Raw genomic sequence first — 25,777 nt, forward strand, 5'->3', positions numbered from 1 at the left:
TACATTGTGTTGGTGAGCTCCCCCAAACTTTTCAGTATTTATCGTAGTTTTGATGAAAAAGCTGAGATATTTGAATTGTGTTCACATTTCCAACCTGGCAGAATCACTGTATTAATATAAAACCAAGTTTGTCATCTCTGCACAGCAACACTGAAAGCTTCACACATTTTACTGAAAACACTGGATATTTTAAAACAGCAGAATGTCCTGTATACTCCGGGTCTTCTTGTAAACATGAGCATGATTCATATGCACGCGTGTGATACTGCTTCTGTTTTCCCTGCAGGATCGTGACAACTGAATATCAGCTGTAACAACACATCTCCAGAAAACTGTCATACTTTTCCACTTTTTTGTCTGCTTGTCTGTTTAGTTGCATGTTTATCATTGTGCAGTGTTATTTCCTGTTGTATGTCCACGTGAATTTCTGTAATGCTATCACTATTACACCAGTAATATGTGTATACATTTACTTTCTTACGATCAATATATTCCAACACAGTTGGATTGTATCTCTTCATACAGTGTGTAATATGCATAAGAAGTCAGGTGACCTTTACTGTTGATTGGTGATGTTATCATCCTAATGCTGTCTGACTTTGAGGATTATTATGGGATATGAAAGGAGAAGGCACGAGGCCTCATGGGTAAACTTCTCTTCACTGCTGAGGCACGGATACCTTAATTGCAGAGACACTTAAGTGTGATTGCTTCAGTATGGATTCCCCCTTTGGAGATATCCGCTACAACATAACCCAGCCACAAATGTGTGTGTGTGTTGTCATTGTGGCAATGAGACTTACTTCTACCCAATAAACTATAAGGAATGGAACTATGAAATTGATATCTTTAGTGATTAAAAAAGCTTTCCTTCCTCCTGGACCAACTTGACCCAACACTATTAAAAAGGCTACAGGCATCCACATGTTTACCACACACTTAAAAAATGAATTTCATATTTTAAGGAAATAAGTGCTGTCCATGTGACTCATCAAAACACACCATGTGTTCCAGTTTTACTTACAAAACAAGTGGCAAGCATACACTGTACAGTTTTTTTTTATCCTTTATCAACTTTTGGTTCAACAACAGTCTGTTTTCAGCCCTGAGCAAGGAAAAAAGATAAAATAGAGGGCTTTCTCTCCCTCACAGTTGATTATATTTCTGCTTTGATCTACGGCGACCATCCCCTAACCACTATCTAAGAGTTTGGACCTAGTGCAACACAACAAAAACAACACCCACGGCCCTGGGAGTAACCATACAGAACTCCATTGAGCCCTTCATTGCTTATTTCAGTGTGGCAATCTAAGGAGTGCCCACAGGAGTTTTAAATCATCTACAGTCTTCTCTCCATGGGGCACATTTGTTTTCTATTTGGACAGCGCATCTTAATGCAGGAAGACAGAAAACTGTCATTCTCAAACTGAAGTCCAGGCATCTTCAGGAAACCTTCTGGGCATTCCAGCAGGTGCCTAGAAATGATCCCTGACAGTGTTGGTGGATTTCACTCTCACCACTGTACAATTCAGACAGTTCAGCAGCCCCAGGTGGGTCAAAACCTTTTTCTTGGAAGTTTACAGCAGAAAAGTAGTACAATATTGTTCCTTAGCTGAACCAAAACTGTAGCATTAATAATAAACCAGTAAGATCATAACAAATACAAAAATGAAAAAGACAGAAATACCACAGAATGACCTGATTATTTTAGCAAATGACCGGGAGTCATTTTTTTGCCTTTTTGGTTGGATTTAAGTGACACATATATCACCCCCTGGGAGAGCTATGCTGGTCTGCCAAATTATAAGTCTAGTCGAACACTTTGTTACGGGGAGGTTGTCACACAGCGGTCCTGTTACTTGAGCCCTCCACTAGTACCCCAGTGAGACTATTAAATGTTGCTGTGGGGGAGCCTCGGCCATGCTTAATGGCCCTAACCGCATTATTAGCTAATAAAGGTTGATGGGCCTCGTAGCTCTATAAATTTAGGAGGACAGGAGACGAAGAAGCAGCGGCCATGTTAAGGTGAGTACTCAGCCTGAGATTGTATGTATCTCCCTTGTTCTGCACAAAGTTACAACCAGTATAGATATCGTGTTAGGATCCAGAAAGGTGGTGGTTTAGTTTAGATTGTGTGTTTAAGCATAAGAAGGAATAAATCTAACTCTATTTCAGTCATGTATTTGTATTTGCTCGCAAAGTTACTGTCTTTAAACAAAAGGATCATTGTCACAGCAGTTCCACTTGGTAGGGATCAATTGTGATAACTGCTAAGGTGCTTTCTATTTGAGATTCGAGGGGTTTTCTTGGAGCTTGGAGTGGATTACATAGTAAAAATGCATTTTGTTATAGATTCAGTGAGTTTCCTCGTAGTTGCTGCAAACAGAAAACCTGAGGTAATTACAGCTCGCTCTGAGCTGAGGTGCTGTCCCTCTGCTTCAATTCACGTAGCTGCAGACTATGTCTTTATAGTAAATGCAAGAACTCTTATAGTTAACAAGCACTTCATGGAACTGGAAGGTAGCTCACTCACAAACTCATTCATTTATCTTTGGTAGGCTGCTAATCATACAATGTTATACCGTATATGAGAAATATAAATTCACTATGCATCAATGAGATTGAGACAAAAGCATTGAACCTTAGAGTACTGAGGTGATCAGTAATGTCTAATTTTTAGAAAAAGTCTCTTTGTGAAAATTACAAAAACAACATGGTGAACAGCATTTACCATTTAACATTTATCGAGACAACAGAGCCTCAGCATTTTGACAAAATCAATATGGATGAAGATGCAAGATGAAAGTGCACATAATGTGACAGGCCAGACAATGTGAACACCAAAAAAAAAAAGATTCAAAATGTTCTCTATATCTTTTCTGAGTTAAGTGATGGCCCAATAAAACAAGTATTAGAGTGGAAAGGAAATAGGTGATGTGGCCTCTTATTCTGACCACAGAGGAAATCTCTGAAATTGAAGATAAAGGTCTTGGTCTCTCCACAGGGAACCAAGGAATCAGTTTTCTGACCCACTTGGCTGTCCCCTCTCTCTCTCTCTCTCTCTCTCTCTCACACACACACACACACACACACACGCGCGCGCATGCACGCACACACACACACACACACACGCACACGCACACACACACAAATAACACACACACACTCACACATAGCAAGAGAGTGGCTGTATCCAGCCCATGGAGTTTTACTTGGCAGCCAGACCTATCAGCATTTCTAAGAATTAAACAAACCCAGATAACAATCATGTTTAATTAAGAAGTTGAAGTGTTATGGTGGAATTAGAGCAGAGCATTGTGAACTGAAGTGACTCTCTGAGTGCAGCTTGCAGATCACGTTCAGTAATAAAAGAAAAGTGACATATTTGCATTTGCACAAATAAAAACTCTTCCTATAATATAGGTGGACTTACTGCAGACCGAAGACAACAACAATAGACAGAACAGTTCCAACAAGTACTATTGTGATTATGCATTGCAATTATGCATGATAAAAAAAATACAGTATGACTGTGTGTGTGAGAGAGAATGTGTTCTTCTTCTTGAGTGCTTTTGAGGTTGTCCATGGGGCTTACAGAGGCTGAAAGCTCGGGGGAAGTATCTCTCTAGGCTGACATTTTTCAAATATTTGAAAAAGAATTTGGGGATGAAAGTTAATTAACCTACATATAGATAACAACTGATACTAATTTTAATCAAGTAAAAGAAAAAAAAGGGCAAAAACTACAAATTAAATTCACAAGTATTATCACGAAAAGTAAGGTTCTATTCAACACACTTTTAAACACAATACAATTCTGTCTGACTATCTGCAGAACTTTGACCTGTTCTTTTTCAATTTAGAGGGAAGTTTTAAAAAGTCAAGTTGGCCATTTGAAAGGCAGGAAAAAGAGCAATTTAGTGCTTTTTGTGTGATGTTTTCCTGCCCCACAGAGAGTGACCGCTGTAACATACCACACAGCTGTGTGTATACGCGTGCATAAGTTTTTGAGAGTGAGTGTGGGTGTTGGGAAGTTTATTCTCGAGCGGATGGGACATAGGAGAGCAAGTTGGGAGCTGGTGCCCGAGTAAAACATGATGAATATTTGAATAGTTTTAATGGACATCTCCTGTATTTACAGTACTCCATGATGTAGAAGTTAACTAGTTCACAGCCAGAAGTCGGAGCTGTGGCAAGCTCCTCTGTGGTTTCAAGTGTGCTCCTGGAATGTGAGCACACTCTACTAATGTACTTAGTTTCATTACTCCTCCTCTAGAAAGGTCTGACAACACGTGGAGGTGGTAGGGATTCAGTGTCATGCTCAAGAGTACTTTAGAAGGGCCACGAGCTGCCATCTTAAGAGCCTGATCAGACCTTGTAGCTGAAAGAACCAGAGATGAATGTCTGCAAAAGTTCAATCAGGAAGACTATCTTCATGCTCACTCTATTTATTTATATTTTCTCTTTCCTTCGCTTCCTTTTCCAACTCAGTCAGGTGACTGAAGGCTTTCACTCTTTCAGTTAAACCAGCCAAAGGTTTGGCACGGTTTGGCCAATCATCTTGTTGCTGTCAAACTTATTTCCTTTTTTGAAACTTTCAAATAATTTCTGTGCTTCTGTGCGTCAGCTGTTATTCCAGTGTCCTGCTCCATCCCATTCATCCCAAGATTTCATCAGAACCAGCCTCCATGGGTCCTTCCTTAGAAGTTTGCTTTTATATTTTTGGTTTTAGAAAGGAAAAAAAAAAACCTTAAGAAACATGTGCCTGGGTAGAGTTGCTAAAATATGACTGGACAAAAAGGAAAGTGTTCAGCAAATGGTCAAGTGCAGAGTGAATTTGTAATTAAATGTTAAATCAATATCAAATATATGGAAATATCACCAACGTGGCAAATTATTATCCTAAACATTTCTCCAACATTTTCCAATTACACTTTCTCTCTATTTCTCTCTCTTTGTCTCTCTCTGTTCATCACCACATCTCCCTACTTTTTCTTTTTTTTTGGAACTTGCTCTTACACTGTAGATGTCAATGAAAGAGCCGTAAATGTCAGACCAATTTTTGCTTCCCAGATAGTTGTGCACAGAGTTAGACAAAAGCCTATGTAATTACAGTAGTAGTCACTGGTCCATTAGTGATAAAGACATGATGGTTTGCATGGGTGGAGCTGGCACCGTTAGCGCCCCACAATGCATTCATTTCATTTCATGGTAAAAGCTGCAATTATTCTAAAAGAGAGTCTCTTTCTTATTCTCTATCTATTGTACAGTTTCTTTATGTTTCTTTTTACCCCATACACCCAGCCGCTTCTCCTTCCCGTCTCCTTTGCAGTCCCTTTATCTACACTATGACACCGTCAGGCAATGGGATATTATCAGCATAAAACAGTGTCATCAACTCAATGAGCAATTAAGCTATTCTCTCATCTTTTTGGAGGAAGTTGGAAGCACTCTGAATAGAACAAGAAGAAAACATTTCCTCCCCCACCACATCTGTCACGTTTGTATCTTGTGCTCTGATAGGAGACTTTTTGGTTTCTTTTGTGGTTCCTCCTCAGATAACACAGAAGTACTTTTGGAGGACAGATAGTAGCAACAATGGTGTCTTCTGTTGCATGGGTCAACTAGAAGCTGGACTTATAGAAGACCTCGTCTCTATAACAGTCACAATAATGCCCTCACGTGTCATTCCCACACTGTACAAAAAAAAAAAAAAAAAAAGCTCTAGGAAGCTTATGAACTCTGAAACATAGAAGAATACACTAGAGGGAAATTACTGACTGACTTAGAAGAAATTAAGCAGACTAGTGAAGAGTGATGTTACAATGAAGTGACAATGATAAGACAATCCCGATCATAAATGAAACTGCAAAAGTGCTGTATAGTATCATTATATTATTTCAGTTTGTAGCCTATTTGCAGCATGCAATTCCTGTAAACGCCAAAACCTCATAGTAAGTTAGATTTACTTATATTTCTTTTACCACCTTAAAATATTTCAACTTTGACATTTAATGGTATAAGTTATGCTAATATATGTTTTGTTATAACAGGAATAAATCCAAAACCTTTTTAGTGAAGAGAGTGAGAGTTTGCATTAGCCCAACCACTAACACTGTGTCAGCCACTGCCAGTTACAAGCTAACAAACAACATAACCAACTAACTACACTTACCCTTCCAATACATCTTCTAGTCACCTCTTTTGGTGCGCAATAAAGTCCTCAAAAAACTCCTGAGTCTCTTATGTTTCCTCTGCTAACCACCTTGATTCACACTCTTGTTTCGACAACCTAGCACAAGCAGTGGTGGTGGGATATCATATCATATTATGTGGGAAAACCATGTTAAACAAAATACTAATCATTGCTGAGTATTTTTACATGGTTTAAAACATGTCTGGAGAGGAACTTTAAAACAAAAGTGACATGGAAACAAATAAAATACATAAAAGTAGGGTTTGTGTTGGAAGATGTTGACAAAAGACTTTGATTTGTGACACTCTTAATAAGACAAATTAAGAGTCTTGTAAAGAGCATTGAACAGACTCTCTGCTGAGAGTAAGCTGACTCACCAACTGTTTCTCTCAGCAGCTGGTGTCATTTGGCATAAAGTAGGTTTAAAAAGTTGATGCCATGCTGTGACGAATCAAAGAGTGAGTATCGGCCATGTTTCTGACAGTCAATATTAACAAATGTAGGGACATACTTGATTCACTCACTTCCAGTTCTTTATATACCTTAACTTTTAAATACCACAGTGGCTGAAACTTATTATACTGAAATGCAGTGACACTCCCAATGAGAGGGTAATTTCATGTACAATTAAAAAAGGACATGTAGTTTGAACTTTTGTAACCCTGTGGATTTTCTTTTTATCTTTGTCTTTTCAAAAAATCTAAAATGTGTTCCTGGGGTTTTCTGTCCATATTTTGTCCATATTATTCTCCTGCTATGTCATTGAATACAGAAGAATTTGCACATCTCTTCATTTTACTAACAATAAAACAGCAATCTTATTTCATATATAGTAGTATGTAGTACTCTTTGGAGCTCAAGCATTACCAGTTATCACAGACTTGTATCAAAAACTCATCCTGTAGTGTCTAGATCATGGTGCACAGTGCAAGATGTTGAGTGCGATACGTGTGGGTGGGTGACAGCCAGACAGAGCCAGAAAAAAAGGCCAATAGCCAAGGACAGAAAGTGATACTTTGCTTGTCTTTGACACTTTGTTTTCACCCCTTCCAAGTTAATTTGGCTTGCATGGGTCAACACCCCTTGACCGCAACACCCTCCGAGGCCACCCAGCACTCCTCACCTCCCTCCAATCTCCTCTGACTATTTATTCCCAAAACCCACCGGTGAAATTGGCTGAGGGCTAATCAACATTTAGCTCCTCCGAGTGTGTTATTACACAGCAATTGATGGATGGTACAATTATACCCTGTGTCACTTAGCTAAATGGCTATGTAATCCTAATGAGTTTTTATTCAAACACTGACTAGTTAGCGCAAGGAGAGCTGGCGGGACTGGGGGTGGGGCAGTAGAATGGAAGCCAGGGTGGAAATGCGAAAGGAAGCCACAACAACTTATACAAAGAAAAACAAAGGAAAGAGAGAGAGAGAGAGAGAGAGAGAGAGAGAGAAGGGGATTGTTGGTAAGTAATATGATGAATGTGTGTTGCTTTTGTTAATGGGAACCAGCAGAAATGTAGCCTGGATGGCTGAGATGCAGAGAACTTTTCAACCTGAAATGCAGGGAACTACAAAATTGTGTTAGAGAGACAAGTAAAGCTTATATATTGGAGAGATCACAGATACTATACAACCTTATGTCCATACTCGAATATATTCATATTATTCTTATAATGTGACTTTTTATTTAATGTAACCAGTGAGTAAATTGTAGAAAGTGAGAATTATAAAAATGTTACCATTAACAAAAACATTATTACTGAACATGATGCAGGGTTTTGCAGAAACATCTGATATCAATGTTCTTCTTTGGCAATACAGATAGATTATATACCTGCCTTACGCTACCTTTAAATCACATGAGAAATACTTCAATTAATGTTAAAAAAACAAACAAATTAACAAAGTGCTGAATACTGCTCGTTTAGGGTGACGTGCAAAATAAATGTTACAAAGTACCAAATAGAGGAAGTCATTATATTATATGCTGGATATAAACTCTAACGTCATATTCCACTTTTGAACTTTAGAATCATAGTCTGTAAGGTGAAATTTCGGTCAAGAATAGTCCCTGGATAGATTTTTTGATTTCTTTTCTAAGAAAGATATTTTTTTATTTGACTTTTTCTAACAATAAAAATACCAAGCTCAAATAGGGCCTCTTGTGCACTGAATCCCACACTCTGCCTTTATTTCTTTTTTCTCTCATCACCAAACAATTCAATGAAATCAGGCTAATGCTTATGACATAGACAACTCTACATGGACCAAGCAAATGTCGCCAGAAATCAATGTAATATCTAAAGGAAATCACATTTTGAGAGCACTCACACCAAATTGAATTCTCATTTGTTTGGATGCTGATCATCGAGCTGAATAAAGTCATGTACTGTTTGTTTTGTTATTTCCCAGCGCAGCAAGGGCATGTGGTGTTTTGATACTTCCTGCTTCAGAAGGAGAATGAATGGAGTCTAATAAAGTTTACATAGAATAAAGCAGTTGTGTGAATGATAAGAATATATTGAATATTATGCTACTGCTGATGCTGCTTTTTTATTTATTAACCAATTACTGTTGATGATATCTTAATGTTTATCAGTCAATAGTTACGGTATACAAAATCAATTTTTTTTCTTCATGACACAAGTATGACCAAACAATGCAGGGGTGGCAGAAAGAGAGACAAACAAAAAACACCTCCTGTTTAAACATGGTACAGAAGCTAATCATCATAGGGTTTGAGCCTGAGTCCCTGCTCAGCTGGGAACAATTTTATGGAGAATGCAAAGGAGTAACCTGATCTCTATCCCTAAATCAGCTGTTGATGAAGTATTAAAAAAAAATAATAAATAAACTAAAGAATAGAATAAATTAAATATTAATCTCATTACAACCAGGTAGAAAGATGATAGAGTCTCACTATTCAGACTAGCCAAACCAAACTCATAAGGTCTTGTATTATCATGCACAGACTCACCAGCACAGATTGAATGCATATAAAGTGTGTGCAAGGGGTTGGGGGCCTAAATAAAGCCAGAGAGGATTAAATGTGCTGGTGGCTGTTTTCAGTAAGCACTGTTATCAATAAGGTTTTGTTAATGAGGAGGACGGAGTCTGCTTCCAGCAGAGCTATTGTACTGTGGCCAACTAAGCCTTAACACCAGCCATTCTTGAAAAGGAGTCCCTCATCAGTTGCAGGGGATGGAAATTGATTTCGATCCTCCTGAGAAGTTGGTCTATATTATTCACCTTTTTTTTGGCAGGCTGCAGAGGGAAGCAGATATGAAGTTTGAAAGGTATCACAGAAGCAGGGTGGGCTATTGTCACACCACGGTACAGCTTCTCCTCCCCACTGCCTCTCTATTCAGTCTGGCACTGCTCTTTTACGATAAGTACTACCACCCCTACCTCTGGGGTGTGTGTGTGTGTGTGCGCGCGCGCGTGCATGTATAGTATAGTGAGAAAGTCTGATCCATCTGCTGCACTATCTATGCCAAGACTACCATTTTTAAAAATTTGCCCTGATGCAGTTGCATCCTCTGAGCATGACTAGTTTTCACAGCTGTTTAAAAACCCCACCTACACAAGCACCAAGTGACTCGAAGCTACTACTGAAAAGTAGAAATCTTGAACTACAAACATCAGAATAGACCCGTGTTTCTTTTTATGGCTGTCAGTGTCCGAGCACAGAGCCTGAAAATCCGAACCATTTGCTGAAATCTGCCTAATGTGCTGGAATGATTCAGATACAACACTACTCTATTCTCTCTGGACATTTCAACAAAGAACAATGTCTTCCTGAAAGATTACAAACAATATACAACAGAGACAGGGATCCTGTACTTCCACTGAAGAAATATTACACTGTAGACAGAAGATACATACAGAGAGAAATAATGGTTGGCTAGTAAAGCTCGCTGAATGGACAAAGTATTAGCAGAGTGGATGCCTACTTGCAGTGCAGTACACATAATTTACAAAAGTACATGAAATGCTTCTCTGTCTATATAATTAGCTGATACACATGCCTAGAATTCAGCACTCCAAATTATACTCACATAGCACTTTCAGGCAGTATGTAATGTCTGCAATGTCAAGTAAACTCAATTTGTTTTACTGTGGATGTCTGCTGTGGAAGAATATTCATCAGCCCAAGCTCTCTACAAACTAAGAAATGTTTGACTTAATTGTGTTGCACTGACTGTTATAGGATATGGTCTGTAATAGACATGGACGTTCCACAGGATGAAGCCAAAAGAGAAAGAAAAATGCCACCTCGGGGGTGGGGGGAGGTTGTACATCCATGGGTACGCTGCAAAGAGGAATCTCTAATGGCTAATTCTGCACACTTTTAATGGTGACAATTTGCCAAAATCTCACAAAAGGATAAGCAGCTCTTAACATAAAAAAACAATAGAAAAAAACTCAGAGATCCACTTTAAAGTACTAAGATGTCACACTGACGCTACACCACAATTCTATTAACACAATTGTTCTTTGCCATTCCTGCTTACTGAAAACACTTCACTTATCAGATTGTGCATAAACACATTCCACTCAAAACGTGGAGACAATCTCTCAAAACTATGACTGCTATATCTTTCAATAATAACTTAGTCTCACAGAAATTACTAGCAAGAAATCAGTGAATAAAAACTGTGGATCAAGAAAACATCAACAGATTTTGTGGTGCTGTGGCAGGAAGTGTAATTAAAAGTTCCTTTTAAAAGTTTCAACATACACACTAAGGGTAGTGCAGCAGCAGTTTTCTGCCCTCCGTGATCCAGTACAGATTTTAAGTATCATTATAAAACAACTCAGCACAGCTGCAGGGTTAGATATGATATATATATATATATATTTTTTTTTTTTTTTTTTTTTGCTGATTTTCTCTTTTTGCCCTGTGCAGGGCTACAGGTCAGTATTAATGAAAAGTGTGTATTGGCTCATTTGAGGGATAGCAAACAGAGGGAAGAAGAGGAGGTTTTTTTTTTTTCTTCTGTCAAACAGACATTTAACCTCTCTTATCAGTTTCATTGCTCTATCAGTCAAGATCACTTCTAAAAGATAGTGGAAGAAAATGATATGGGCTGACCAGCTGTGAGAAGAGGAGCAAGAAAATGTATCAGTCAGTCAAACAAGGAGACAGGTTTTAACCCTGTGTATGATTACACGCACACACACACACACACACACGCACACACGCACGCACGCACACACACACACACACACACAGTACTTTGAGACACAAATATAACCAATTTCTTTGGTCAATTTGAAGGAAAGCAGCTTTTAAAATGAATGTCTCTGCAGCAAAGAGAAAGTTTTCATACCATCTACAAAACCACTCACATAGTTTCGCACATATTCGCACGTAAACATCCATAAAACCTTGTATAGAAATAAACGAAAACATGACACATCATCAACTTCGGACTATCATCTACTGCTTCTTTTCTGGCAAAAGGATGGAGAATCATTCATTTTCAGGAGTGGCTGTCCCTGTATCTCTTTTCCTTTCTCACACACTGCTCTGAGAAGAAATCCATCTTCAGACTAAAATACACTATTAGGCAGTAACATGGGATAAAAAAAAAAATGAAAACATATGGATCTTATAGGCCGAAATTACACAGTGAAGATCTCAACCAAAGGCTGGCTTAAAGGTCTTAAGTTGGATTTGACTACAGACTTCCCTTTGGCTGCTACTGTATATGATAACATGTAAGAGGGAAGAAATGTCAAAAGTAAGCTTCAGTAAATAAGTTCACATATTGGTGAGGAAAAGATCTCAAGGGACTTTAATTTCCTTCATCTTCTCCCTTTGTGCTGCCTTGCTTTCAAACTAGTTCCTGGTCAAACTCTTTCACCCCATGTTCCCTCTCCAACCTTTCTCCTCAGGATTTCTTTCTCTCAATGGTCTCACTTCCCACCCCACACTGTCCTTCTCCGTGTCAAATTAAAGTGATGGAAATGAACTTGAGGGGACGCTAATTGCAATTGTCAATCCAATCTAGGTCGGGGCTGAAAGACAGGGGCTCCCTCGCACTTCATCAGTCTTCATTAATATTGAAGGAGTTTGCTGAGGAGCAGGGGGCCAACGTAATCTGCACTCATCTAACAGTGCATCAAAAATTAGGAAGCCGGGGAGGGCACTGATGGCGCCTGAGGGACAAATATGCCACTCAAGAAGAAGTAAGAAGAAAGATGTCAGAAGACGGGGCTGGATTGCAGGAATAGATGCTGCTTTCAAATGCTGTGGGAAATAGAATTTGAAAGCAAGTTCATATCTCTTGACTAACTCTTAAAGTAAAAAGTTATATATTTTATATATTAATGACCCAACAACTGGTAATTGAACAGCAGCAAAAGTAATATTTGATGAATTGTACTTAAACTTTGTATAACTTTTAACTTGCATGCAAAGAACTAAAATTATATGTTTTAAAGGAGCTATATGTAAGTTTTGCTATTACTACATAACCAGCATTAGCTTTAACTGCTCTTCATTTACCAGTCTAGAAGAAACGTTGCAAGTTTAGTATCCAACTTCATTGGCAGGCAACTCTCCAGTTTTGCTTCAATTTCTGTCACATCTTTTTTCTACTATAGTTAGCATGCTAAGCAGCTAGCCCCAGCCCGGTTGGCCTGTTTCATCACTTTCTGATACCAAGTCCACCCTGAAGAAGTAGCGCTGCTCACAGGGCCTATTATAACGTCTTGTATTGCAGATGCAACAATGGCTGAAGACTGTAAGTAAACAAGTGTTAATGCTAATGTTGGCTATGTAGCAATACCAAAACTCCAGTAAAAAAAAAAATCTATAGTATAGTAACTCTCCATATGAAAGATAACACTTGATATATTACTGTTATATTACTGCCCTTTAAACAGTGTCAATAAAAATGACATAGGCTTCAGAGAGGGAGGCTACTCTCTATTGCTGACAATTATGTAAAACTGTGTTTGTATCTCACTGGTGCTGCTTTTATTGTGTCCAAAATCTTACAATCAGCTGCTGTCATAAAGACCTGCCATACCTGTTGTAACTTTCTGACAGGCACCTGAAGGCAACATAATGTTAATTTGCTAGGTCAGAATGACTGAAGTCATAATTTATCAACCTGCAATGAGTCGGTCACTGTAAACCCAGCTTAAAGTTTGAGAAGTAGGCTATATCTGATAAAAGTGGTGAGAGAAGAATGATGATGATTTGATGATTTGTCATGAATCTATGACCCTGCCACACACACACATGTAGTCAGCCAGTACAAGTGCCAGCTGGTCATTCTGCAGCAGAGTTTTTGGAGAGTCGTAGGTCCACCGACCTACAGATGGTCGAGCCACCTCCTCTGGCAAGGCAAACCTGTGCTTTAGCAACAGAGATATTAACTTTAAGTGATGCTGTAGTTAGGCCCATGGAGTGTTAGTGTTTACTCCCTGCAGTTTTGGGCATAATCAAGCAACAGTGACTTTTAATAGCTGCTAGTTTTAAAAGAAATAAAAAAAACCCAAAAAACAAACTGGAGGGAGAAGAAGCAGCCTTGTGCTACGTCTAAGTGAGTAAAATTAATTTTAGCTATATCCTCTTTGGCAGCATTGGGCTATTAATCTTTCTCATTTAAGTGGCTATCAATATTGTGGCTATCAGAATTTAAGTTATTGCAGGTCTCAGAGCAAGCAGTGCTTTTTTTCCATCAACACATCCTCCTCTGTTTAACATTAGGTTCCAAACTTGATGCATTTGTTTTAAACTTTGTTGCATAACATATCTGATATAGTGACAGCAGGATAACATCTGATCATGGCTTCTAGGGTTAATATGAACATTACAGCATAGAGAAACAGCTCAGGTTAGACCTAATGCACTCTAGCTTTCCCTTGGCCTTACATGCTCATTTTAAAACACTTGTATTGGCTCTTTAATGTGAGAGAGTGATTCCTTTGTTCACCCCCCAAAACCCTATTAACAGCAGGGTTAATACAACTGGGACTGAATGTGCAGAGAGGGGGGAAACGTCTGCTGCCTCCATTTTCTCCATCTAAGCTGCTCTCTCCTGTTGCACAGGAAAACATATTGAATGAGACAGATTGAGAAGATTTGTTGGCATGTACTGTGAGGTATAAGCTTCTGACTGTAAAGAGAGTGTTCTATGTTAACTTAGGTAACCGCACATCAACGTCTACTCCCCCTTTAGTCTCTGTTATTCCTGCTCACTGGTGCCGTTGCAGTGGTTTCCATCTGGTACGCATCACTATGACAGCTGGGAGTGTTTTGAACAAGTGCAGGGTCAAGTGAAACCCTTCACACAAGTGTCACTGAGGGCCACATTATCAGACCACCACACTCATTTCCTACAAGCCCCCTTTAGTACAACATTGTTTGGGCATCAAATAAAAACGCAAAAAAAAGAATAGAAATGAAAAACAAATGTCTGTACAATCGTGCAATAAATAGTGGTTGTGTATTACATTCACAGACATGTCGAAGATTGTGTCTAGGTCATTTACTTGTAAGAAAAAATACTTTTAAGAAAAAATAAATGACAGGAAAAGGAGGAACTGATTAATATGTTGCGATGATGAATAAGATCAAGGAACAGAAACGGAAAGGAAAGGTGATCTTAATCTTTAAAGCTTTAAATCTGAATATACAGTGTTTGTTGTTTACTGTTGTCTTTGCTACCTTGTTTCGCATTCTATTAACTTTTCTTACAGAGATAACACAGGGCATTTTGGAAATATTCAATATTTCAGTTTGTAAACAATAATTAATTACAACTACAGGGACAGAGGTGGGGACTTAGTGGTATTGAAGGAATTACATGTTTACTAATGGTTGCAATGGCAAGACAAACAATCTGATCTGACTGTGTGACTGTGGGTTCCTACTGAGACTGGGAAGAGAGGAGGAGAGGGGAAAATTAATATTTCATAATCACAGATCTGTTTATGAGTGCACCGAGAAAGTGATATGAGGGAAAAGAGAGACGCAAAAGTGTGTGTGTTTGCTTTCCTCTGTGTCCCGTTCACATAAATGAAAACGTCACACTGGAATACTCTGAGCCGAGTGCAACTTGTCATTTCATTTTCCTGATGCGCATGCACTCGGGATGCAGAGGCATGTTCTGTTTCAGAACACGGGAGGAGGATTCAAAAAGGAACGAGAACATGGATTTAGATTTAAACGCTGACGTTGTAAACACTGTGTGTGGTCAAAGCTCAGTGTTGGGCTGCTGGTCTGAACGTGAATATGTGAGAGAAGGGAGAAAGCCTCAGCGCTGAAATGCAGTTATTAATCACTGCGCGAGCTTTGATTCATCTGTCGTGGAGGCAGTTTGGAAGATGGACTCTATTTACTGCTAAAGTTGTTTGAGGGGTTTTGGGAGGCAGCCATCAATCTCTTGGCTATCTTGAAAAGAGGGAGCCAATGCACAGGCATCAGTTTCAATCACCTCCTAGAGACAGCTGCAATGGTATGCTGCTGCACAATAGTTTTTTCTGCACTCCTTCCCCCTCTTCTCTACGTCAAGGTGAAGTTCTTCCCTCCCTGGGGAAGCATGTTATTAATGTGTCTTATCATAATAATAATAATATTCCCTAAAAATACACACTGTGCTCTGCCCTCCTGCTCCCTTGCTGTTTGGCACCCTGTGTTCTTAATTAGCATCTTCAATTAACCCATGTTAATTGCCAGCCACAGAAAGGTGGAGGAACCTGGCAAGCTGGCACCGCAGGGAGCTGTTTTGTAAATGAGTGGTGGTGTAATGTAGAAGTATGCAGGTAAAGAGGAGATTGCAGTCCCCTTTGACCTCAACCTGCAAACACCACCTTTATGTAATATTGCTTCTACAGATGACAAGCCTAAAGTGGGAGTGTGAATGTTTCTTTTCAAAGTGCAAACTGGTTCTGTGTAGTTAAACAACGATCATATTTGGTTTTTGAACTGCACCCAGCCCCCTATCATCTATTTTCATCTGAGTCAGTGGGGCCTATTACCTCTGCAGGAGTCTAATGGTAGCACTTTACCATCCATTGCTCCCTCTTTCTTAATATCATCTTGGTTTTGTTTGGCGTCACAGGGGGGGTGGGGGTTGTCAGCATCGCTCTGCACAATGTAGAACATTTAATGACTCTGTTTTGTTTCGCTGCTTTGATCAATCTTAATTCTTTTTTGTCCACACAAAGTAAATACACGGGAGGCAACAAGTTACCCTATTACTTTTACCTGATGTAAACAAATCATTTTGCCATATTAACTTTAAATCATTGTTGTAAGGAGCAAAAATGAAAACACAGCTTGCCTTGCAGCCTCTGTAGCTCAGTTAATTCTCACAGCAATAGCAGCCCATTAATGCAGTCAGCATTGTAGTGTAATGCCAGGGGAGCTCCCCAGCCCCCTACATAGACTGGAATCAACTGGAGCTGGATGGCGTTTGCAGTGCAGAGTGCAGCCAGCATAGTCTAGGGTGATGTTCTTGAGAAGCAGAAGGCCACTAAAGGTCAAGAGCAGAGCAGCAGCTGATCATGAATTAGACAGTTTTTTTTCTTTGTCCTGCAGATTTCTTTATAGTAACCGCCCTCTAACCTTTCATTACTGCACTAAAGGCTGGGGGCTGCCATCATCTGCCTCTGTGTGTACGCATTTGCCCATCAAACCAAAATAGAGATAAGCGTTCATGTAAGCATTTCCGCCTCAGCTCTCTTACCCAGGCCAAATGTACTCCCTCTTACCTGCCTCTCTTATGCAGCCTGAATCAGGCAGGTCACACTGTTGTGGATTTAATGATTCCACTTCCACATTTTGGGATTAAAAATGATAAACCAACCATTAAATCTGCTATGACTTTCACAACGTGTTCAGTCAAGCAATAAGGTGATTTTAAAAACTGTTCATAAATATCTGTATGTTTGCAGAAAGGGATTCACGTTCAGTGCACTTTTCCTTTTCTGTCAGTGACTCAAATTTAATAGGGGAAAAAAAAAATAGATTTGCCAGATTAAGCTATTTGAATTTTGATTATTCTGCGCCTTAGACCTCAATGGTGTGAGCATACAATCAGTTAGACACTCTGAGAGGAGAGGAAGTCTGATTACCCCTGATTAGAACAACTTTCTGCTTATCATTGGCTATGTCGACACTAATCTGAATGCTGATTGACTGAAAAAGTTCTGAGCACAGGGCATCCTCTGGGCAACAAGGACGAATGTAAAGCCCTTGATTACAAAGTTCACATTATGAACTTTTCACTTTTCACTCAATTTTGGACAATTACTGGTCCGAACAGATTGTGCTTTCAGCAATAGACTCACTAGGGATGTCAGTGATTAATCAATAATTGACCAATATCAATTAATAAGGGAGGTATATTCTGCTGCTTGATGCACACCAAGCTAAATCTGTCAAAAATGTTGTCCTTACTCTGAGGAAGGTGAGGTCCCGACTGCGGTCGATGCTCGTGATCTCAAGGTTGCCCATTACGACCTCACAGTTCTCATAGTACTTCCTCAGGGTGCGGTACTGCTGCTCCAGGTCCGACAGTGTGCTCAGCTTGTTCTCTGTACCAGCACATACTAAGAAAATAAGAGACAGGGACAGAGGGATATGACTGTTAATACAGCTATATCACAAACCGTTCAGATTTGAACACCGACCATAATTGCCACAGTGTGGGTTGCCTTGATAAGATTTTCTCATAATTTGAATGTATTCTTCAAAGACTAATAAGAAAAACACTTGGTTTGTACTTAAAAATAATAATAATGATAAAAATAATAATGATAATAATAATAATAATACAAAGAGAATGTGGTGTATGCATCAGACCATGGATAGTGAGCTGTAGCACCTGCTTAGCGTAGCATGGTCATGTAACACTAGGAAGCCAGTGGACCTCACTGCACCTCAACCCCACCTTACATCACCCCTAGGGGCACTCAGGACAGATGAGAGCTCTTTAGCAGCAAGCTGGGCTGTTCACTTGACAACTAATTAAATAGGACCATTTCCACCCATCACACACCTTGAGACCCCCCAAACCCCCCCCTCCCTCCCCAAACCCTCCCCTTCCGCAACCCCCCACCCTCGTGACGACGCAGGCCATATGCCCAATCAGCTTGTGCTGCCCAGTCAAGCATGACGCATGGACGTTTGTAGCAATTGCAAAAATCAGGGGCTAAAATCAAGATTACCTGGGGCTTGTCATGTTTTTCTTTTTTTTGGAGGAAGGTAAGCACACACACACACACACACGCATGCACAAACACACACACACAGTGCCGTTACATTAGTAAACACTCTTACACACACAGTTATTTCATTAACCCTGCTTATGGCCTCCAGCTGATCACACAGTTGATCCATTGCAGTTAGAGCAGCCTGACTCACCTCTCAGTTTGCTCCCATCTGTCCTTTCTCCTCCGCTGTCTCGACATGGATGTTTTCTGACACTCTATTATTGCTTCTGTCGTTCTGTTAGCATCGCTCTCTGTCTCTCTAATCTTTCCCTCTATCCTCTCCTCCATCCCATATTCTTTGTTGCTTTTCCATCTACCTATCCGGTCGACTTCTATTTTCATCCGGTTGCTGCCATTTTAAGCATGTATCGATTTCTTTTTCTGTTAGTTTCCTCAATATCCACTGCTGTTAATTTTAACTCTTTCGTCTCTCTTCGCTGCTTTTTAAATAGACAATGTGCTGACGGCAATCCTGCCCTCGGGGTCCTTCTTCTTATATACAAAGCCCTTCACGGGAAACCCTAACTTCCTGATTAACCATGTACCTACAAGAACATTGTGATCACACTGTTGGTTTATTGAAGGAACGTTGGGGATGCAGCCTTTCTCATTTACGGCCCAAAGCTATGGGACACACTACCTATAGACATCAGAGAAGCCAGCTCAGTATGCATTTTTAAAAGGAAGCTAAAAACGTATCTCTTCACCTTCACCTTTGACTGGCTCTGAAATTCTGCACTATGCTCCACACACTTGCTCAGCTTTTAAAAGTAGAGATGTCAGGTGGCCCGGTAGTCGAGTGGTTAGGGCGCGTACCGTGTGAGTGCAAGACGCTCTTAGCAGGGCAGTCACCAGTTCGACTCCCAATCGGTCCGATTCTTTCCTGCATGTCATTCCCCTCTCTCTACCCCCTTTCCTGTCAGTCTCCACTGATCTATCAATAAAGGCACAAAAAGCCCCCCAAAAAAAAAAAAAAAAAGGAGTGATGTCTCACTGATTTTATGCTTTCTATGTAATACATTTTTAACTTATTTTAAATTTTTATTCAAATTGTTGTCTATGTTATTATTTTATGATCATTCCATCTCATTTTAAATTTTTTTTGAACATGTTTTTATGTTCATTTTATATCTTTTCATGTGATGTCCTTGGTGCATGTAATATTTTTGCTTTAAATAACTTTATACTGCATTTCTGTATGAAAATGAAAGGTGCTATATAAATTAAGTTTCTTCTTTTCTTTTCTTCTTCCTCTTATTTTTATCATTATTAATATTATTATTATTATTACACTGTTACCAAGCCTTTGTGTGCCTTCCTCCTTCATGTGCAGCGTTAGATTTCTGCCCCTCCTCTGAAGCTGCAAGTAAAGTTCTGCTACAAAGTCTGCCCATGGCTTTGCTACAATAAAATGCCTCCTTCTTCAGGATCAAAGATATTTTGGGCAAGGCTCAAAACATTGGGGGCTAAAGCCCTGAATCATCTGAATTAATGGCACCACTGGCAGGAAGGCACACACACGCATATTTGAACACATGGACACAGATTGAGAATATAACATGTAAAGTACATCCCAAAGTCTGTGTCCTGAGTCTGTGTGGAATCAGCACAAGCCAAAACTACCCCCTGCAGCTTTTGAAGTTGTTGCTTATTTTGTGGAAGCCTTTGATGATCTCAAGCATCCCCGACTGGACATCAAACATGAGCCACATTCACAGCATTACGTCCCCATTAGGTTCTGTATATTTTGTAACCTTCTGAATTGCAGCCAACTTGAAGATACGGACTCTGGCCTTTGTTCCTCTGAAGCATTATAATTCAGTTTCATTTGTATTGCCATAGTGATGTGGTTTCTCCCACCTGCACCCTCTTCATGCTTGATGACAGAGGAGCCATCAGTGTGACGGAGAGGTGACGGTTCCTTCCCTGAGCCTTGTCACATTGTCACCCATGAGCTGTTACCTCTCTCTCTGAACACCTCCACCCTGAAAGATCTTCACTGACGCTCTGCATTTTAATTCAAGATCCCTTGCACACCCAACACTATGCCGTGCTTTATATCTGCCTCAATTCAACCTGAGTGTTTTCACTCTATCTTCTCAGCCAGCAATAAACTAGGCCAAACTCATTTACCCCTTTTCTCCACACAGGCACTCTGTGGCAAAATCTTTCAATTCCATTTCCTATTTACTCCCTGTCATTACAGCACAGATACATACCAGGAAAAAGAGGATTCAGCCTCAAGGCAACACAGGCTGTAAAGACAAATGGGATTGTGTTTAAAACACTTCCACATCTAAGCAGATAGGAGATAAGTGGAACTGTTCCAATGTGACCTGGACAATATTCGTTCGAGCTGGTGGTGATTAGCTAGGTTGCACATAGCATAACGTGCTGCTCAGGAATGATATACGGCAGACCTGGGTGTTTTCAATAACAGTTAGCGTGGGCTTGAGGGGCGCGGGATGGAGGGGAGAGGGGGTCATAAAGTGAGGATAGGTGTAATAAACTGTTATTGCACCCTTGGGGCAGGGCGCTGAGATCAGAGGAAAGGGCCTTTGTGGCATGTGATGTCTAGTGAAATTTACTTTTTTTTATACCCATTTGCTTCCCCAAGCATGATTTCAGTGAGCCTGCTGACTGTTGAAACCTGCCTGGTGCTATGTGAAGTCTATATGTTTTTTTTTTTTTGTTGTTTTTGTTTGTTTTTTTGTCCCATGTGTGATTTTTAATGAAACACTATGAAATCCTATAGCTCTGCATGAGCCTGAGATGGTGCTGAGTGCCAAGTGAACCACAACAAAACCATCTGTGCTGTGTGGAGTGCATAAAGAGGAAGTGTGAACTGTTGAAGGTTTACTGCAAAGCTCGGTGCTCCAACTGTCTGCATGTGTGTGCATGAATGTGGGTTGGGTGTAAATAATAGACCTCAGGATGTATTTTCTCCCTCTTGCTGCATGATCGAATCCATTTGTCTCCATGCTCAATATGTTACATCTGAGCCTGTATATCACCGTAAAGGTTGTACAAAACCCAGTCCCTGCTCTTTATATTGGTGTGACCTGCCTACCCAGGAGGACATGCTATAATACATAATACACTGAGTTGTCGACTGTTTAACATAGTGCCTAGGATGCAGGAATAGCCAGCAAGAACAGATGAATCTTCATATTCTTAAAAACTTACAGCAGTTCCATAAAAGAGAATCTATCTTATCTACTTGATGGATTTTACTCTTCAGCACACCTAAAGCACAGAATGCCAATGAGATTCACTGAATTTGTTGAATGTTTATATATATATATATATATATATATATATATATATATATATATATATATATATATATATATATGACATATTTGGATGTGCGAGTAAATCGATTTAATTTGTTTACGGGGAATTTCATCTCAGATGTGATAAATTAAGGTGATGAATTCAGGGTTTTCCAATATACTGTATGTAATTAATGAGACAATTATGAGCCGATGGGTGGCAATTCATATCTGGTTTTATTTATATGGTCTAGAAGGGAATGTACTGGTGCAATTTTCTTTCTGCAATTCTTTGACGTAGACAGTGAACTTATGATTAGCTGCATTTATCCTCTCATTAGCTTCAGAATGATGACAAAAATATTAAACTATGGATAAGGAAAAAGTGTATATTTATCTGCAAACAATAGATAGACATATGTGAGTGGAGAAGCAGTTCTTCTCTCTGTTTCCTGTGAGAATATTCTCCATCCATCTATCACAAATCAAGTCAGTCACAAACTTTCAGAGGCAGAGATGGGTCGGTAGCTGGGTTTCAATGGTTTCCATGCAGCTCCCATGTGTCTCAAACAGACAGCCACCAGACAAGAGCTCAATGCATCCATCACTGTCTCTGACACAGTCATTACAAGCAGCTATAGAGGGAACGCAAAGAGTGAGTTCTTAACATAAAAACAAAAACATGTCTAAAAGCAGACAAAAAAACTGTAATGCCCCTGAGCTACATTTTCATCACTTTTAATTTCACAATTATCCTAATCAGGATTACATAGCCACTGCGGTGTCTGCTCCTTTACCGATTCATTTCATACATAGTGCACAGAACAACTTCATCAATAGTGCCTTGTGCGATTATTGAATGCCTATAAAGCTGGCAAGTCTCTGAGGTTTATAGGCTCCTGCCAGTGAAGCCAACAAAAGGTCATCCCAATAGCCAGTAACTGACTGAATTAAATAAAGTTGCAAATGTCACTTCCATAAGTAAACACTGTCAGTAGCTGAGCTTGGCTAACGTGCCTTGAATAAACAGGAGGACCTTGTAGATGTTAAACTGAAATACTGCCTCGCACAGGACAGAAATACTAAATCAGGCACACTGAACAAAAGGTGCCACATCTGAAGTCAGAGCTGTCCTTTGTCCCCTAATGTCCCACAGATGAGCTTTGGTGGCTAAGTATGAGTTACAAGCCGCTGCTTCTGATGGTAATCATGGCCCAGATTATCGTCCATCTGCCGAGCAGCTTAATAAGCATCAGAAACAATAACTAGATGAGTGTTCGTGATGATGGCACGGTCCAGTAACACTAACCTCTCACTGCCCTCCGAGCTCTGGTCACCTACCAACACTGCTGTTGCTGTCTCCATATGGTCTGTCATAAATTAGCATTCATGCCCTTGCTGGTGCACAAAGCTCCAACACCTTGTGGGAGTTTTCCACAGAGGATAGCCTGTGGCTGCCAGAGTCTGCTTACAGAAGCTGATTACATTGCACGTATCTGATATATCACAAGTTTCATTAATAAGTGGTCCGTGGGTATGATCTGTACATTTACTGTCCTGTTCAGTCTCATCACTCTCATTAACCCCTTTCCCTGCAGCAGGCAGCTCTGAGAAACAGACTGTAAGCTACCTGCACAGCAGCAAACTGCAGCCAGACAAGACATGAATAGGTAAAGAAGGTTTACTTTATAAGATGATGGAAGAATAACATCAGTGGGGATGTCAGTGATTAATCGATTCTTTGATTAAAAAAAATTAGAATCTGTCAACCTCCAATGCAGCAGACAAAAAAACAGTTTAACCTTCAGGAAATGTACTGTACTTTGCTGAAGTAGCCTCTCCTCTTGCTGTTTAATGAGATGAAGTGACACGTTTTTGCTAACTGTAAGGGCCTCACAAATTATAATGAACGCAGCTCTTTGCTACCCAAGGAAAAGTGAGTTGCAGTGTGGCTTTCTGTGGTCACCGTGGCAATTGTGTTAAAGAACACTGCAGCATAAAGCTGTATAAATTCCACAGATGTTGTCTGGCAGCTGTTTGGTTTCACTAGCTAGCTGAGGCTGTCTCATGCTAATACCAAACTACAGCCTTCAACAGAAGCTGATTGTGTAGCTCTAAGTAAAAAAAAAAAGTTCAAGCATTATCAACAAAAAAAGTGAAAAACTGTATAAGTCGTATAAAGTATAAATAGATGCATTTTACCAGTGGCAGAAAAAGCTGAAAGACTTCCTGGACTGATAAAAGTTGGAGCAACAGTATTTGTGCGTCACTGCTGAGTGGGTGTTTCCAGCAGTGGTATTAAATAACGCACAAGTCACTACCATCATGTAGATAAGGTATGGGTGTTATCTTACACAAAACCAGTAAAACCAGAGTCCTGTGGAGAGACAGAGGTCACTTATTTCCTGTTTGTTCAGTAATGTTATTTACAAATGTAAGAGAAGGCCTGTTACTAACCCATTTAAACTGTAGCCGAGCATAAACACACCATGGGAAATATGAAAATTTGAATTTACCGTTTTATTTTTTTATTTTTATTTTTTCTTATTTAATCGTATTTAACTACATTGCACTTCACACACGCACAACTATTTATATATCACTGCTTCTTAATAAATCCATACAGCTTTTTAGACTCTCATTCACTCGCTGGTTATCTAATGTTCGGCGTGACAGTGCTGTGTGATACTGCAGCTGTAAATGAGGAAGCATGGTGTTGCTCAAATCAAAAACAGGAGGAGGGAGTGGAAGTTTTAAGTGGAAGCATGAAAACAGTAATCAGGCCGCCACTGATAATATACCACTGTCACCTATGTCTCTGTGTGTCTCGGAGTGTGTGTGTGTTTGTTGTTGGTGTTGTTAATGGTTAGTGTTGCTATTAAAGCAGAAAATAAACAGCCATGGAGCAAACTGTAGCTTAATATACATCTTCTTGTGTTTATGTGTTTATTTATTTGAACTGACTCTCTAATTCAGTAGTCCAGGACAAGTAGTCCCCAAGAAAACTTTTGTGAGGAAGCATGGAGAACTGGTCAATGCAATGCCTGAAATGTGTGAAGGCTGCACCCTCTCCATTTATTATCTCTCTCTGCATCTGTATCTCTGTAGGATTCAAGCTTGTGTCTGGATAAGAAAAATCCATCCAAGTCACAGGGGAGTGATTGGCTGACACTGACACACACCTCATTACCCAAAATCCTCTAGCTGCTTCTTCTTGACTGAACGCGCTGCCGACAATAGATCTAGTGCAAAGCCTTTTAGACCCTATACTGACCAGTAGAAGTGTGTGTGTGTGGGTTACAATGTGCGTGTATGACCTTCCGTTTTGGCTTACCTTAGTAACACACAACCTCTGTTTGTTTTACCTGTATTAAATTGGTTTTAAATTAATAAGGCTCTGGGGTAAATACACTCTGGCCTAATTTGAATGCTTCTCAGTTATTGTAAGGTATATGACTATAAAAATGGTGTTGCAAAGACTTATTAAAGACTGACGTGTATCTTTGCACTTCACACGTGGAGGGAATTCACATGTAATAAACTTAAGACGGTAAGACTGCATGGGCTTTATCTACAGAATTTTAAATGGTGATTCACTCTGTTGAAATAGAGCTTAAATAAGTACATTTAAGAAAGCAACAAATAAAACTGTGCTTGTCAGTGATAACAGAGTTCCTCTGGTTGCTTTTTCTTCCATGGGAAATAAATGGATGTCCAGTGGCTTGCTGATATGATGCAACCTGGGTACAGCTTTATTTTGGGAGGTTTACTTCAGAGGACACAAACACAAGTCACATGTTCCTCCCTGCCAGGTTTATCAAGCACAAGCTCCTGTGATCAGTGGTGGTGACTGTGGGCCAATGTACACATTATGACACCAGCAGGTTAGACTGAATATCAAGTATGTGGCATATGCATTGTTCATAATGCTGATGGTATGACCGTATGATGGCTTTTTAAACAACTTCATGCTTTTAAAATAAGGATAGATGTGCAGGTAAACGTTCTCCATCTCTAAATGTTAACTTATTAGTAATGTTGCTTGGTTATGTTGTAACAGCAGGGAAGAT

General features: G+C 39.7%; 1 protein-coding gene across 2 annotated transcripts in view; it reads right to left on the reverse strand.

The window, feature by feature from the left end:
* LOC139606674 (receptor tyrosine-protein kinase erbB-4-like) overlaps window positions 1-25,777 on the reverse strand; it is a 298,222-nt gene that overhangs the window by 139,209 nt on the left and 133,236 nt on the right. For both annotated transcript variants that reach the window (XM_071459072.1, XM_071458981.1), the window contains exon 2: window positions 17,618-17,769. In XM_071459072.1, the coding sequence (XP_071315173.1) occupies window positions 17,618-17,769 (152 nt within the window). The remainder of the gene's footprint in view (window positions 1-17,617; window positions 17,770-25,777) is intronic.

Source organism: Trachinotus anak, unplaced genomic scaffold, assembly GCF_046630095.1.
Source record: "Trachinotus anak isolate AG129_WGS33_773 ecotype Australia unplaced genomic scaffold, CSIRO_AGI_Tana_v1 ptg000001l, whole genome shotgun sequence".
Lineage (NCBI taxonomy): Eukaryota > Metazoa > Chordata > Actinopteri > Carangiformes > Carangidae > Trachinotus > Trachinotus anak.